This window comes from Antechinus flavipes, chromosome 1 (genome assembly GCF_016432865.1).
Source record: "Antechinus flavipes isolate AdamAnt ecotype Samford, QLD, Australia chromosome 1, AdamAnt_v2, whole genome shotgun sequence".
NCBI classification, from domain to species: Eukaryota; Metazoa; Chordata; class Mammalia; order Dasyuromorphia; family Dasyuridae; genus Antechinus; species Antechinus flavipes.
In genome coordinates, this window is record NC_067398.1 from 17346075 (window position 1) to 17361072 (window position 14998).

The window sequence follows — 14998 nt, forward strand, 5'->3', positions numbered from 1 at the left end:
TGGCCCGGGACTGCCCTTGTCAGAGAAGTGCTGTTCTTTTTAGCGAAGCAAAAGTGAATTCTCTCAGAAGAAACTCAAGATGCACAAAGTTAAAGAAGCTGCCCCAGAGGTCGTCGGGACTATTTGTGGACTGACCGATGGCGGAGCGTCCCCAGCGCTCCCATCAGTCGGAGCAGCCACAGTCAGAGGAACGGTCACTCAACTTTAACAGAAGGGCCGTTATCTGGGTCCTCTTCCAGACAGAAGGCCAACAACCGGACAACCTGGTAGGGCTGAGAGGGGGAAGGTGCATTCTGAGGTGAAGCGGCATTTATTAGGCACCAACTGTGGGCCTAACGTGAGCGGAGCGCTGGAGACAGCGCAAGGCGTAAGAGTCTCGCCCCTGAGGTCTAACTGCCCCAGTCTAACTGTGGGTCAGGGACGGGATAAAAGCGAGACAGGCCAGAAGCCCTCGCTGGGGAGGGAGGGCTATCCGCTGATTACAACGGGTACGAAGGGCGCGGCGCTCGGATCTAGGCCCGTTTCGCTGATGAAGAAATTGAGGTTTCCAGAGAGAAGTCAGAGAGAGCCGCACACACGCTCCCCCGCACCCTGACTGTTCCTCTTTAACAGATGGGGAAAATGAGGCACAAGAGGGCTGAAATGGCAGAGTTCAGCCTTTTTTTCTGTGGCTCCAGGTCCCAGTGGAAGCGCACCCTGGTGGCGGTGCTGTATCTCAAGCTCAGCTAACGCTCTCGGTAACTCAGCCGGAAAGACAGGAGGCAGACGCCGGGGCGTAGTGACGTCACACCCTGTCTCCGCAGCGTGTTTCCGGAAGGAGCGTTGGTTTCTGGGAGAGCGTGAGCGGCGTTGCCGAAAGATCGTGAATCGTGAGTTTCGGGGGAATCCCTAGGTCACTCCACTAACAGAAGCGTCCGTCAGAAGGAGGGGAATAACAAAAAAGGGTCGTAATGGGTTTCTTGACTGAAATCCTCCTTATTCTGGGGAGAGGGGCCCAAAGTGAGAACTCCGGGTGTTGGGCACGGGCAGTCATTACGGGCGCAGTGCCGCACGCGAAGGAGAACCGGAAGAGAATGCTCCGTTTTCTAGCGTGCAGGCGCAGCTTCTCACGCACGCGCACGTATCATAGTGCGCAGGCGCGTCATTCTACTCACGCGCGCACGCTTTCCAGCGCAGGCGCGTCTTCCGCGCGCATGTACATGGTCTAGCGCGCAGGCGTAGTGACCCCGAAGTTCGGCCTGGGTCTGGACTCTGGGTTGGTTTGTTTCTTTTGCATGCCGGGGTGGTTCGTCCGTCCCTTTTTTCGACTCTCGGGACTCAGTGTGTTCGTAGGTTTGTGCTCTTTGTGCGAGTGAGGCCGTGTCCCCCGCAGCGGCGTTAGAAGGGCCTCTCCCAGAGAAAAGCCCGAGAGGCTCGCCCGGGGTCAGCCCAAGGGGCTGGGACCGGCTGCCCCCGAAGGCGAGCGCTGGTTGTGTTTGGCTTTTATTCTAGGCCTTGGCCTACGGTCAGCGCCTCGTGGAAGGAATGAATGTGAGGGAGACTTGCCCCTCCCCCGCTCGGGGAACGCTTCCAGTCTCTTGAATGTTTTTCTTTTTTAAAATTATCACATTTCCCCTGAACTTAAATGTCAAATAGTTAAATGTTTTTACTTAAAAAGTGGAAGCGGGGGCGGCTTTTAAGTCCCGCATAATAAGCGTTCTGTGCTTTACCTTCTTGCCTTCTGTTCTGCGCCCCTTCTTAGTTTCCTCCTCCTTCCTTCCCTGGAAAAAGTAACGCAAGACTGATGGGGGGGGGGGGGGGGGGAAGGAGAAGTACAGAATAACCCTGAGGTCCCCTACCTTAGAGGGCTACTGTAACAATCTGTCTGTCAGTGATCCCATAGGAATATTATAGGAACCCTACAAACTTTACTGACTGCCAGAGAATAATCTGTTGACAGCCGGGTTTCTGAGGGGAATGGTGAGGTATATACCAGACCACTCCTCAGTTTTACCTCTGGGCCATAAAATTAGCAGCTCAGTGACTTGCAGACCCATATGGCTCAGTCTTTTCCTATAGATCTATCTTCTTGCTCCTGGTTCTTGGCTAGATCCTGTTGGAACTTAGCCTGCTTCAATTGGCATTTCAATTAAAACAAACTTTTCCCCCTGACTTGGAGATGGATTCAAGCCTGCAAATTCTTTCTTTCTTTCTTTTTTTTTTTTTAACTTTTTATTGACGGTACATATGTCTGGGTAATTTTTAACAACATTATCCCTTGCACTCATGTCTGTTGCTACATTTCCCTTTCTTCCCTCCACCCTCTCCCCCAGATGGCGAGCAGTCCTATACATGTTGAATAGGTTACAGTATGTCCTAGATACAATATATGTTTGCAGAATCGAACAGTTCTCTTGTTGCACAGGGAGAATTGGATTCAGAAGGTATAAATAACCCGGGAGGAAAAACAAAAATGCAAGCAGTTTATATTCATTCCCAGTGTTCTTTCTTTGGGTGTAGCTGCTTCTGTCTTTCCTTGATCAATTGAAACTGAATTAGAGCTTCTCTTTGTCAAAGAAATCCCCTTCCATCAGTATACATCCTCATACAATATCGTTGTTGAGCTATATTATGATCTCCTGGTTCTGCTCATTTCACTTAGCATCAGTTCATGTAAGTCTCACCAGGCCTCTCTGTATTCTCCTGCTGGTCATTCCTTACAGAACAATAATATTCCATAACATTCATATACCACAATTTACCCAGCCATTCTCCAATTGATGGGCATCCTTTCATTTTCCAGTTTCTAGCCATTACAAACAGGGCTGCTACAAACATTTTGGCACATACAGGTCCCTTTCCCTTCTTTAGTATCTCTGGGACATAAGCCTGCCTGCAAATTCTTTTGAGACACCTCCTGACCCAGATCTGCCATCCCAACCTTTTGGGGTTTCTTTTTGAACCTCAACAAAATTAAAACACTTGTAACACACATCCATTCCAGGAAACAACCCTCATGGGCCGGGCTTGGAAAAGTCTCGTTCTGAGCCTCCAAGAAAAGGGAGTCCTTCCCTTGGTCCAGTTCTGAAGTCTGATGGTGCTTCTTGATCATGTTCTTTGAAAGCCTGTGCTTTCTGTTCACTTCTCTCTGCGCTAGTCTGAGCCAGTCTGCCACATGATCCCAGGCTCTGTCAGGTTCTGTCTGCCCTTGTATCCGTGGTCCCAGACCCAGCCTTGCTTAGTGCCCCAGGTGGCCGGCAGTCTATCCATGCAAAGAGGGTTTGGGGTGCTAGCAGTGGCCACGACCACGTGGATTCACAGAAAGGACTGTAGGGCCACAAAAATCAGCATTCAGTGTGAATATTTGGAAATAATGATTGAAAAGAAATTAATATTTTTGGGTCTCTTTTTCTAGGTTTAATCAATACTATGAAACACTTAAGTAAAAACAAGTTGTCTTCGCCTGTTGCGTTTGAAAGAATTGTATACAAAAATCCTTCTGAATACCATTACATGAAAGTTCAACTGTAAGTTCATTTTTCTAAGTACTCGTTTATATTTATTCTTTAAAGAGCTGAAGGTGAAGAATAGGAATTTTTAATTGCCTGCTTTTCTTTATAGTGAGTTTCAAGAACATGGATTTAGATTAACTGACGCACAGTTCAAACAGCTGATTGTTTTGGCCCTAAGGGACTTGTTTGGAGAGGTATGTGAGCCTTCAAATTTTAACAGATTGAAGGCTGCTAGGATTTTTGAACAAATTCTACAGCAAATATCTCTTAATATTATTTTAAGGCTTAGGTTTTTTTTTTTAATACTGATATTTGGTACTGAAATGTCCTTTATTTATCCCTGTATTTCTTCATAGAATGTTGTAAGGAAAAAGTAAAATCTGGATATTCTTATCCCAGCAAATATTCCTAATTCACAATTTTTAGTTAATTGTTAACTTAGAATGTAGTATTCTTTCACTATTAACAGAATATTCCCGGTGGTTGACAAAATGTGAAGTTTTCTTACTAGGGATTATTGTTTAATAAGAGCATTATTTCTACATGTAGGTTGGTGCTGCCTTACCCTTTGATGTGTTGACGTTTGAAGAGAACACCTTATCAGCAATCCTGAGAGTCTGTAGCAGGTATTAACCCTGTGACCTTTTAAAAACATGTAGACTGTGTTTTTTAGAAAATGGAAGAGTGACTGGTGGGGAAACAAGGTGAACTCTCCCCTCGTGATGTACTTTTCAGGGCATCAAGGCCCTATTCTAGGTTTCGAGATAAGCGCCAGAGATACAGGAAGGGCCAGAGACATCCCCTGCCCTCAGCTTGCTTACAGTAGCATGAAAAGCTTTATATGAACAACAAGGGCTGGTCCCAGAGGGAGAAGGAGGACAGAGAGGGTTCTCTTCCAGAGTGGGGACTTTGCCTGAGGCTGGAAGGAAGCCTGGAGGTGGACTGGAGGAGCTGGGAATATTCCAGGCTGAGGAGATGGCTAGGAAAATGCTCCCGGAGTCAGCAGAGGGAGGGTCCCCTATGAGGAGCAGCCAGGGAGCTGGTGTCACTGAGCCGCAGAAGTTCTGGAAGGATAGGTTTACTTCCCTCTGAAGGATAGTTTTTTATCTCTCTAGAAGAACATTTATTCTAATAGAGAAAAACTAGTGACATTTGAATTTGGCATCGTTCCTAACGGGTTCTGTAAGCTTAGAAATAACTAAACATAAACATGAAACTAGTTGAAGTTAAACTTTTCTTTATTTATAGTAGACGTGTATGTTTGCCCTTGTGTTGAGCACTTATTGAGCACTTAATTGAGCGCTTAAAATCAAGAGGTTTTGGCAGAAGCACTTGCTGGGACAGACAGAGCAGAAGTCCATCTTTGTCTCATTCTGACATGTTCTGACTTTTCTGCAGCGGCCTTGTGAAGTTGTGGAGCTCCTTAACCCTGCTGGGGTCCTATCAGAACAAGAAATGTGCCTTCAGAGTTACGCAGGTACAGATGGACTTTGGGGTGTTGGGACTGTCTGGGGGCCTGGAGCCAGGGAAGGGCAGGGCACTGGGAGAGGAAAGGATGGTGAGGATTGGGTGGTGGATTTAAATTTTATTTTTGTTTAGGGATTTCATTGTTTCCCAGACTTTTAAAGTAAAGCATTTAGCCCCCAGTGTCTTGTGTTTTTCTGAATAGAAGCTTCTTGCTTCTTTTTTATCTAAATAAATGGGTTTGTCTAAAACTTTGCTTATTACTGCTTAACTATGATATCTCACATCCAAGCCCAGCGTCATTTTCGTTGAAGTTCTTTGCTGTACGTCTAGCCCTTGCCTCGGGTTGTTGACAAAACTGGACTCAAAAAAGGTCTGAGGATTATAACAAGGTTATACCTCTGTAAAGACAAGATCCCCATGGTCAGAAGTGGGATTTGAACCCCCAGCAAAGTCCTCTGCTCTTCTAGAAAGCGAGTGGCCAGCTGTCCTCGGCCCTGGTCAGCCCACATCTGGAAGCTGCTGGCGCCGTATTTTGTGAGGGATGGAGATAGCTGAAAGGCCTCCAGGGCAGGGTGACCCGGCTGGGGAGAGGACTGCCGTTCTTACAGAAGTAGCTGGAAGGAGGGAAGCTGGATTTGCAGAGGGGAAGACTCGAGGGGCCTGCAGACTGTCCCCCACTATGAAGTGTTCACATATAGAAGAAGAGGAGGGCCAAACTGCAAGCAGAGGCTAGGAATTGTAGAGACGCAGATTGAGGCTTGATGTCGTGGGGGGGGGGGGGGGGGGGGGGGGGGAGAGCAACAAAACTTGCTAACAGAAGCATCCAGTCAGTCAGTAAAGCATTTATTAAGTGCCTACTATGTGCCAGAATATATGTGCACATAAGCTATATAAAGGATAAGAAGGAAATGGTAATTCATAGAAGGAAAACACTAGAGTTGGGAAAGACTTCTTGTAGAAGATTGGCAAGTGGATAAAGCACTGGGCTTGCAATCAGGAAGACTCAAGTCTGGCCCGAGACACCTACTAACTGAGTGACCCTGGGCAGGTCCCTTCTCCATTTGCCTGTTTCCTCATCTGTCAAATAGACTGAAGAAGGAAACGGCAAACCACTCCAAAGTCTCTGCCAAGAAAGACCCCAAGAAATGGGGTTATTAAGAGAACGTGATTGAACAGTTTAAGGTGGGATTTTATTGGTACTTAAAGGAAGTCAAGGAGTTGAGTCAGCAGAGATAAAGGAGAAAGAGTCTTCCAGTCAAGGGTCAGCTTGAGAAAATGCCTGGAGACAAGAGAATGGAGGGTCTTGTTCATGGGACAAGTTATCTGAGGAAGAGTTACGTCTTTAGTAAGATGGAAGCCTGAGAAAGTGGATTCTAGAGCTGAGAGAATTGAGGGGGAGAGGGACTGACATGTTTGGACTGGCCCTAGTTGTCAAATGGAGGGTGGGGGATGGGGATGGGGAGGGGTTGAGGCAGCCCTCCCCCCGCCAGCAGCTGCCTTGGTCCTGGGCTTCCTCAGGAGATGGTGAATCTGCTCTGAAAGGCAAGAAGAACGCTATCAGCAGTACTGCATGAGTACTGCATGGTGGGGATTTAGAGTCATGCTTGTTCATGAATTCAAATCTAGCCACAGAGGAGTATTAACTAGGTGACCCTGGACAATTATTGAAATACTATTTGTAATGTTCTGGTTAGCTTTCTGGAGGTCTCTGGATCAGCCTCATCTCAGCAGAGTAATCACCATGAGAATAGCCAGAGATAAAGTCCAAAAATCTTTATTGTCTCCTTCACAGTCTTGTTTCCTTGCCTGGAGCCTGGGCTAGCTTTTGGAGGTCCTTCCCAATGTGTCTTGGTTTCTGTGGGGGAGGCAGGAGGACCACCATCATGGTCTCTGCCTTGAATTCCTGAGTCCGGGAGCTTGTGCTCCAACCTCCAGTCCTCTGTCTTCCCTGAGTCTGTTCTGGTCCTATTTGATCCCCCTCTAGGTCTGACTCTGACCTTCTTAAATACTCTATTACAATTAAATCCATTCATCATACTGAGTATAAGCCAATCATTATATCACTAGGGATCCATTATTTGTTGTAAGATTAATTCAATCATACTGAACTAGAGAACTGTTTATCACCACGCTAAACTAGATAACCATTGTCTTATCAATTCCACTGAGTTAGCACCTTGTTTAAATCAATCATCCAGAGTTTCAGCCCTCTACAATTGTTTGCCTCAGTTTTCTCATCTGTAAAATGTGTATAATAAAAACAGCACCTACTTTCCAGGGTTATCCTGAAGATCAAATGAGATGATAATTGTAAAGTCATTGTTATATCGTCATTATTACTATTAGTACCATCACCACCACCACTGCTACTATTACACTCTTTCTACTACATCATAGCCTGGCGTGGCCTTGATACAAATAAGGAAAAAAAAAAAGAATCTCTTTGGCCAGCCCGCCTGATTGCTTGTGTTTCAGCATTCTTTTCTTTTTTTAAAAGCTTTTTATTTTAACACATGCAAAGATAATTTTCTTTATCCATTCTTGTAAAGCCTTATGTTCCAAGTTTTTTTTCTTTCCCTTCCACCCACTCCTCTAGATAGCAAGTAATCAATATATGTTAAATATGTACAGTTTTCCTACACATATTTTCACACTTATCAATATTATTTTCTTCCAGTGTTAGATTGTTATTTTTCTTTTTCCTTCTAGGTGTCTCCATTTCTTCTTGCATTATCTGGTAATAGTAGAGAATTCATATTGGAAGAACAGAAACTGAATTGGAATTCGCTGAAAATGGTCTAGAAATAGTAATTATTTTTTGCCTGCCGTGTGTGCAGCCTTTGTAGACAGAAGGACCCGCGGCTCTGGTTTGTAAAGGTTTAAAATTTGGGAAAATGTTCACAGTAATTTCCAGTCACCGAATTTTAGTGAGCACAATAGGACCAAGGGTTCTCCAAGTCCTGCCCGTGCTGAACAAAAGGAAGGGCAGTTGTGACTCAACCAAGTGGCACCTTCGATGTTTGAATGTAAAAGTTGGAGACCGTGCTGAGTTCACGAAGGCTTTCACCCAGAAGGACGTGGTGCTGTTTTCTGAATTAACAGGGGACATCAACCCCTTGCACTTAAATGAAGACTTTGCAAAGCAGACAAAGTTTGAAAGGACCATTGTTCATGGAGTTTTGATCAATGGACTCATTTCTGCCCTTCTGGGGACCAAGATGCCTGGTCCAGGCTGTGTGTTTATTTCTCAGGAGATTAACTTCCCAGCCCCTTTGTATGTTGGAGAAATGGTGTTAGCGGCTGCTGAAGTGAAAAAGCTGAAGATGTGCGTTGCTTTTATTGAAGTATCATGTTGTGTCATAGAAAAGAGAAAAACTGTGATGGAAGGCATGGTTAAAGTGAGGATCCCAGATGTCCCCGGTTCTTGAACCATATGTCAAAGCTACAGAATCGGAAATGTAGTGATGTGAAAATTAAAGTACAACTTGAGAAAATGATGGAAAAAAGGATGGAGTGTTATTTCATCTATTTAGTGGTAAAAGCAAATATTTCATGCTTGGAGAAAGCAAGAAAATAATTTGCATATTTCCATTTCTACCTCTTTTGTGTCTCTTTATTTTTATCATGCTGTCGCACACAAGTGTTTCATCTGAAGACTAGTTAGTGTAATTGTGGTTCTTCTGTTTAATCAGCTTTTTAAAATTTTTAAATATTTTAAATATGATTTAGCTCTGAAGGCAACTAGATTGAATTTCGTACACTTATCCACAACTATGTATTTCAGATTAAATGACCCATCTGGAGTTTTGTTTTTAAAGGCAACAATAGAATTTTTTTTAAGTTCCATTTTCTTTCTTTCTTTCTTTTTTTTAAATTCCTCTTGCTAAGTTCAAATAAAAGTCCCAACTCATAATGTTAAGAACTGACCTAAGGTATTTTTGGAGAGGCAGTAGAAAGGGCATCGAATTTGATATCAGAAGATCTAGTTTTAAATCTACCTCTTTCACATACTATGTGACCTGCGGTGAAACACCATACTTTTCTCTTTTTTTCATCTATCAAATAGTAAGTTGAGGCTGGATGGCCTAGTGGCCTTTAAAATGTATAAGTCTATCTTACATTGCAGGGCTGCTCGGGGTACAACCTTCACTGCATCTGTGGCCCTCCCAAGGAGTGAAGGAAGCTCTCTTGAGAGTTTCGTTTCCTGAGGGGGACTCCCTTCACTGCCCTCAGTGGTAGCATGCTCTTGCCAAGTTTTTTTTTTTTCCCTCCCAATTTGCTGATTACCAAATAACTTACTACTTTTTAATTTATTAGTCTCAAAAAATACAAAAGGAAGCTAGAATAGTAAAATTAATTTTTTGAATAAGGCAATATTTTCATTCTGGAATGGCTGACTTGTCATCAGTCAAATTCAGCTTTAGCACATAGTGTTCAGGGTTGGTAAGCAGGCAGTTTTTAGACAGCTGATCAGGAAACCAGAAGTGAAAAACCCTTTTATAACTGCAAAGTGATGACTAATCGATGCCATGAATATGGTTCTACAAAGGAAAGAATGCTGTTTACAAACCACTTCTGGAATAGTTCCATGTGATGCTGTTTTGAAATCTATAACTGAATGGAATAAACACATTAAGTTGAAGATAACAGAAAATTTGGAATATTTCCTAATTTGGAAATAAATCCTAATCCTAAAAATAGTGAAATTCCAGTCACTTTCTACTATTAATTCAAAAGAGTTCAGATATTTTCTTCAACCTAAAAATAACCTCCAAATTGAATATATTTGAGAAGTCTTCCATGATTCCGTTGTATAAAATTATATAAAACATGAGCATCATATTCAAATATACTGAAAATAAATAAGATTTAGAAAACATTCATAGACTTGAAGTATCCAGGAACAAAAGATAGTTTAAAAAGATTTATAGCAGAGCTTTACTCAACAGAGTCAGAAACATTTTTTCTTTGGATGGTTTTGTTTTCTTGTTTTGTAAGGTTGATTCCAAATTTCTTTTGGCTTCTAAACGGTGACTTCATCAGATTTCTACTGTAATTAATAATATCAGAACAACCGAGTTTCTATTCTAGTTTCTGCGGTCAGTAAAATCTATTACATAATTTGTTTTTTCATCTTTCATCATGGCTAACATGGGAACAACTATGATATTCAGTCTTGCACACAGAAAAGGTGCTTTTTCCACACGTAGCTTCAGGAATTTGGTCTCCAAATATTTTGGGGGCAATATTGTCAAATGTTTTATTACATCTAAATGTGGAATCTCTTTAGAAATGGCAAATCACTTTTTAACTTTCCTTGACCTGAAGAAACTCTTTGACTAGAAATTTCACTGTATTCATCATGTCCTTTTGAAAGTCATTCTTGTTTCTGCTGTTGTGCTTTCTTTAGTGCTTCAAGTCCCTTTTCTTTGAGGTGTTGCGATTCATCCTCATCCATCTGATCCAGTTTTTGAATCTCAGGGTCAGCTGCTGATCCACAGTGTTGGTTGTCTGAAACAACTGATTCTCCAGGACTTTTGCAAACGTATCCACAGATGTGTGAGCTTCCTCTTTTTTTGGAGGGTATTGTTCACTCCTTATAACTGAAGTCGAGGGGATTGCTGTGGTCCCCTCCCCTGGGAAGAGTTGGTGGTCACTGCTACTTCTGTAGTGACCCAAGTTGTGGCAGCGGCTGGGTACCAGCCAAATGCAAACACTAAGCCCTCCCTGGCCATTTTTCATGCTGGACACGAACCAACTACCACGAAAGAGGAGAGAGAGTATTGATCTCCTAAAATTCCATTTTTCTAATGTATTGTTTACTTCAAGTTTTGCAAAACTCTTTTTACAAAAATTCATTTGCTAATTCCCACCACCCTGGAAGGCATTTGATATTATCATTCACGTTTTACAGAGAAGGAAACAGGTTTGTAGATGATGAGGAGCTTTCTGAGAATCAAGAAGCCAGATCTCAGGTGAGATCTAAATCCCGATCTTGACTTCTGGGCCCAAAACTAACCATGCAGCCACACCCTCCCAGTGTTGCCATTAGTTTGGGAGCTTGGAATCCCATAATCTATGAAGATTGAAGCGTGGGGGTGATCCAGTAAGCACTGCAAAGATGGGAAGTGTGCTTACAAGGAAGCTGCAATGTAAATGCTGACTGATGGTCCAGAACAGGGAGAAGGGGCACATAAGGGTCCTCGTCAAAGGGAGGGATGTGTAATTGCCACATAGAGTAAGACCTGGAGGAAAGCATCATTTGGACTGACCCTGAAATGTCTGTCAATAGGAAAGAATCCTGTGAGATGAGGGGGTAGGCCAGGATCTGCAGAGATGGAAGAGAGAATACTCCTGAAATGGAACCACAGAGTTTGACTATTTTAACTAACTAGAATAAATGATTTCCAAGATTTTGTTGAAAAGATTTATTCGTATACAAGGGTGACCATGAGTATCACGTGAATTTTGATTTGTTTTGCCAATAGTAGTGGCAATGTTTGGGGACTAAACCATCCACATTCTTGTCCAGTTTCCATGGTAACTAAGAGTCAGAGTAAACTTCCTGTTTTTTAAAGCTCTTTTTAAGAACTAGTATCAATTCCATGACTGAGTCAGAGTATATTGCTGATAAAACCATATAACCAGGACCTCTCCCTACCCACTCCCAGTAAAAAAAGAACATGAAATTCCTGGATATTTAAAGTCATAAACCACCCTCCCTGCATTGGTCCTTAATGAGTCTTTCTTACACTCAAGTCTCTTAGTTAATGTAGCGTCAGCCAGCCCAGCCAGATTCTTACTGATGAGGGGAAGAGAATCTTCTAATGGTCGTGTGTGTGTGTGTGTGTGTGTGTGTGTGTGTGTGTGTGTGTGTGTGTGAGATCTGCTGCCCCCAAAACTGGTGGAAGTGAGAAGGGGATAGGTGCCAACTGTGGGAGACAGTTATGGCAAGGGCTGCAAGGAGCTGTTGTGGGCCCTGTGGCTCAGCTGGGTTGTAGGCCCAAAGGCTCCAAGTACTATTATCTTGAGCCTGCATGTCTGAGAGTAAAGATGGATCAGATGAGGTCAGTAATCAGGCTGGAGAGGAATGAAAACCAAGATCTCGGTAGCAGGAAGGACCGTGGATGGCTCAGCACAAGAGGGCAGCAGCGGACAGATGCCAGCAAGGGCATTTCTCCGACTTCTTCCTTGGCCAGCCTGGGTAGGCTTAAACAATCAAAGCATTTCCAGTGCAAAGGAGATTGAACGTTGGTTTTGCTAAGACAGCCTCCGAATTTCTTTTTGAAATTGGAGTGCTTTTAAATTTGAATCAATCCTCTGGGACTTAAAGGAGAGGGAGGAGAAGGAAGAGGAGGATTACTGCAGGGGATCAGAAATGCAAGATCACGGCATTGTTCTTGCTGTGCCCTAATACCCAGCTTTACTGCAGTTCTAGACCAGAACTTCTCTTCTTACAACTCTCAGAAACCAAACGGATGCCAACCTTAAACCCTCCTACAAATAAAGAGAGCATGAGGGGAAATGTAGATGAATGACATTTATTAGTGCCAACCATGACTAATCATCCCCAAGTTTGCTTTTGGTTCCTGTTGATTTACTATGCAGAGTAACTGACAGAATTATTGTGAACATGAAAAATTGTGTGGGCCCGGGGTAGAAGCATTGGTTATTGCTGTGGCTTTGATTTCTGTTATTTGCAAACCAAGCTTCTCAACAGGAACGTTCCAACTTGTAGCTTCCCAGATGCTTCTGCTTTTTTGGCTCTCTGAATCAAATTTATAGAAATAAAACTTGTGGAGCAGAGAGTCCAGTCTATCTTGTTCAGCTAGTGGTGAGTTATCAGTTTTACCCAGAATCATTTCCCCAATCCACCCATAGCTTTATTAGAGTAAAACCAATCATCAAAAGATTGCATCAATCATCAAAATCAAGCATCAGAAGATTGAGCAGTTGGGACTTGAGGATGAGCTCTTCTGCAGGAGTTATGTAGTAGAGGAAGAAAGGAAGGTGAAGTGTCTGGCACAGAAAATGCTTAGGAGACTGAGAGGTTACTGTGACTGGACCTGGTCCCAGTCATGAGTTCGTACAAAAGGAATGACACTTCTCAGACCAAATTATGTTAGGTGCAATGCTGGACTCGGTAATCCATGTTTCTTTTTTGATCTCCATGTAAAGGAATGCTCATCTTGTGCAATTTCAGCCTAATGTCCTGGAAAATTGGTTAAGAGATTTTTTTATACTCTATTAGAATCATCTCCATCTTGATGAACTCTCATGCATTCCTTTTTATGAGTAGTAAATTTGGGTTTCGGGGCCAGGGGAAAGGCCTCACTGAAGCTATCATTGCTTTTTTTTTTTTATCTAACTTAAAATTAATTTTAGAAGAAACAGAAGTAATCAAGGTACACCCTGGTAACTTTTAGGTGATAGTCGGTTTTTCATTTTCAGTACCTTATAAATTGTTTTTTAATTTTATAATTTTAAAATAAGATTCAGAGACCAATTTAATCCCAAAGAAAATCACAACTAAATTATAAGATATCTCAAGTATATTATAACAACTTTTGAAGAGTCAGCCATAACTATGTGTTGATCCATTGCTCCATCAGGAATTATTTATTGATTTTATATCAGAAAAATCAAAGTCCTCTAAATCCCTTTCTTTCACCCCCTTTGGTTTTCTTTTTGTTCAGGGCTTTAAATTTACATTTTATTATTTCTTGCTTCAGATAAGTGCTCCAGTCTTGTTAAAATAGGCATTCTTAATAAGCTCAGAAGTATGCAAAGTGAAGGGAAAAAACCTCTGAGGCTTCTGAGGGGGAAGGAAATCTTGTTCAGGCTTGGGTGGGACTGGGTGGATTCTGCCCTTTGGTTCCAGCACCGAGGCGTGAAAGGACCAGCTTCTTGGGGGCCATGCCCATGAGGCCCTGGCTTCCACTGGTGGATGGACCGAGCTAGACAGACGTGGGGCAAACCCAGCTGGTCATGGCGAACCCCAGAGCTTCCTCCCCAGGTGGAGTTCAGGGCGGGGAATTTTCCTGGCTTGGGAAATCACCCACTGAGTGAGCATGCAGGAGGTGCTTAATTGAAGCTTGTTGGCTGCCGAGTGGTTGTCACTACGTTGAAGAAACACACACGTAGTACAGTTAGAGATCCTGAAAGCGATAGGAAGTTAAGTATTTGTAAACAAAGGAGAAGAAGAGGAACTTTGCTATTCAGGAAAGGGTTTTCATTTCCGAGGCGGGAGAAAGCAAATCCTGGGGAGCTTCTGTGCGCCTCAGTTTCCTTATGGGTAAAATGAGCAAAAGCCCACTTTAGGGAAGGAAAAAGGCACGAGTTGAACAAAAGACAGCATAAATGTGCTTCCCTGATGTAGCCTGAGACAGTCGAGGTGGGAATAAGAAAAGTTGCATTGTTTCTGGCTCTTCAGTGGAGTGTGAGCCCGTCCTGGACAGGGACCTAGTGCAAAAGACCTTGCAGGTCCAATCTTGGGATCCTCGGGAGAGTTGGGGGACCAGGAGCCCCGGTGGAACCCAGGGGGTTCAGTGTCCAAGCTCCTCAGGGCGCTGTCCCCACAGCCCCTTCTCCCCATTTCTGGCTTCTGGGGGCCTTCCTCCTCACTTATCCCTCAACCCCTCCCCCCCGGCCCCTCCCTCGGGCTCTGTGCCCACAGCAGTCCCTGAGGGTCTGAAGGGAGGAGCCCCTGCCCGAGAGGGTAGAGGCCGCAGAGTCTGGGTGTCTGTCCGGGATGGCAATGACGTGCGGGGCGTAGCGTGGGGTGTGTGTGGGGGGGTTAGTAGGGGGAGGGAACGGGACCTTCCCCCTTCCCTCCCTGGGAGGCGGGGCCTCACTCCTTCCCTCCCTCTCCAGAAAGGGGGCGGGGCCTTCCTCCCTCCCTGGGCAGGGAGAGGGGCCTTCTTTCTCCCCTCTTTTGGCAGCCGGAGGGACTTCTTCCTTCCCACCCTCCTTGGACAGGGGGCGGGGTTTCCTTCTCCCCTCTTCTGGCAGGGGCGGGGCTACTCTCCCCTCTCCGGGCA

The 14998-nt window shown here is 44.0% G+C and overlaps 2 protein-coding genes and 1 pseudogene across 4 annotated transcripts; 2 read left to right on the forward strand and 1 right to left on the reverse strand.

Moving 5' to 3' along the window:
• Nucleotides 1-631: 631 nt before the first annotated feature.
• RPP14 (ribonuclease P/MRP subunit p14) lies at nt 632-7760 on the forward strand. Of its 3 annotated transcripts, none has more exons than XM_051979752.1 (6): nt 632-869; nt 3395-3506; nt 3601-3685; nt 4041-4117; nt 4890-4968; nt 7668-7760. In XM_051979752.1, exons 2-6 carry the CDS (start codon nt 3409-3411, stop codon nt 7758-7760), a joined length of 432 nt encoding a protein of 143 aa, XP_051835712.1. In that variant the 5' UTR covers nt 632-869; nt 3395-3408. The 3 variants fall into 3 exon arrangements, with proteins under 3 accessions (XP_051835712.1, XP_051835704.1, XP_051835698.1); XM_051979744.1 differs by lacking the exon at nt 632-869 and adding an exon at nt 1167-1255; XM_051979738.1 differs by lacking the exon at nt 632-869 and adding an exon at nt 1252-1332.
• HTD2 (hydroxyacyl-thioester dehydratase type 2) lies at nt 7754-8464 on the forward strand. Its single transcript, XM_051979726.1, has one exon. It carries the CDS (start codon nt 7853-7855, stop codon nt 8384-8386), a length of 534 nt encoding a protein of 177 aa, XP_051835686.1. The 5' UTR covers nt 7754-7852; the 3' UTR covers nt 8387-8464.
• Nucleotides 8465-8556: 92 nt separating this feature from the next.
• On the reverse strand, nt 8557-11362 carry LOC127550617 (thioredoxin domain-containing protein 9-like; annotated as a pseudogene).
• Between the last annotated feature and the right edge of the window lie 3636 nt (nt 11363-14998).

Bases quoted from the DNA above. Each gene is read 5' to 3' on its own strand.
- HTD2 (XM_051979726.1), top strand. From the start codon at position 7,853: ATGTTCACAGTAATTTCCAGTCACCGAATTTTAGTGAGCACAATAGGA.
- RPP14 (XM_051979738.1), top strand. From the start codon at position 1,275: ATGCCGGGGTGGTTCGTCCGTCCCTTTTTTCGACTCTCGGGACTCAGT. The intron at 1,333-3,394 runs GTTTGTGCTCTT...CTCTTTTTCTAG, and splicing joins GGGACTCAGTGTGTTCGTAG to GTTTAATCAATACTATGAAA. The intron at 4,969-7,667 runs GTACAGATGGAC...TTTTCCTTCTAG, and splicing joins GTGCCTTCAGAGTTACGCAG to GTGTCTCCATTTCTTCTTGC.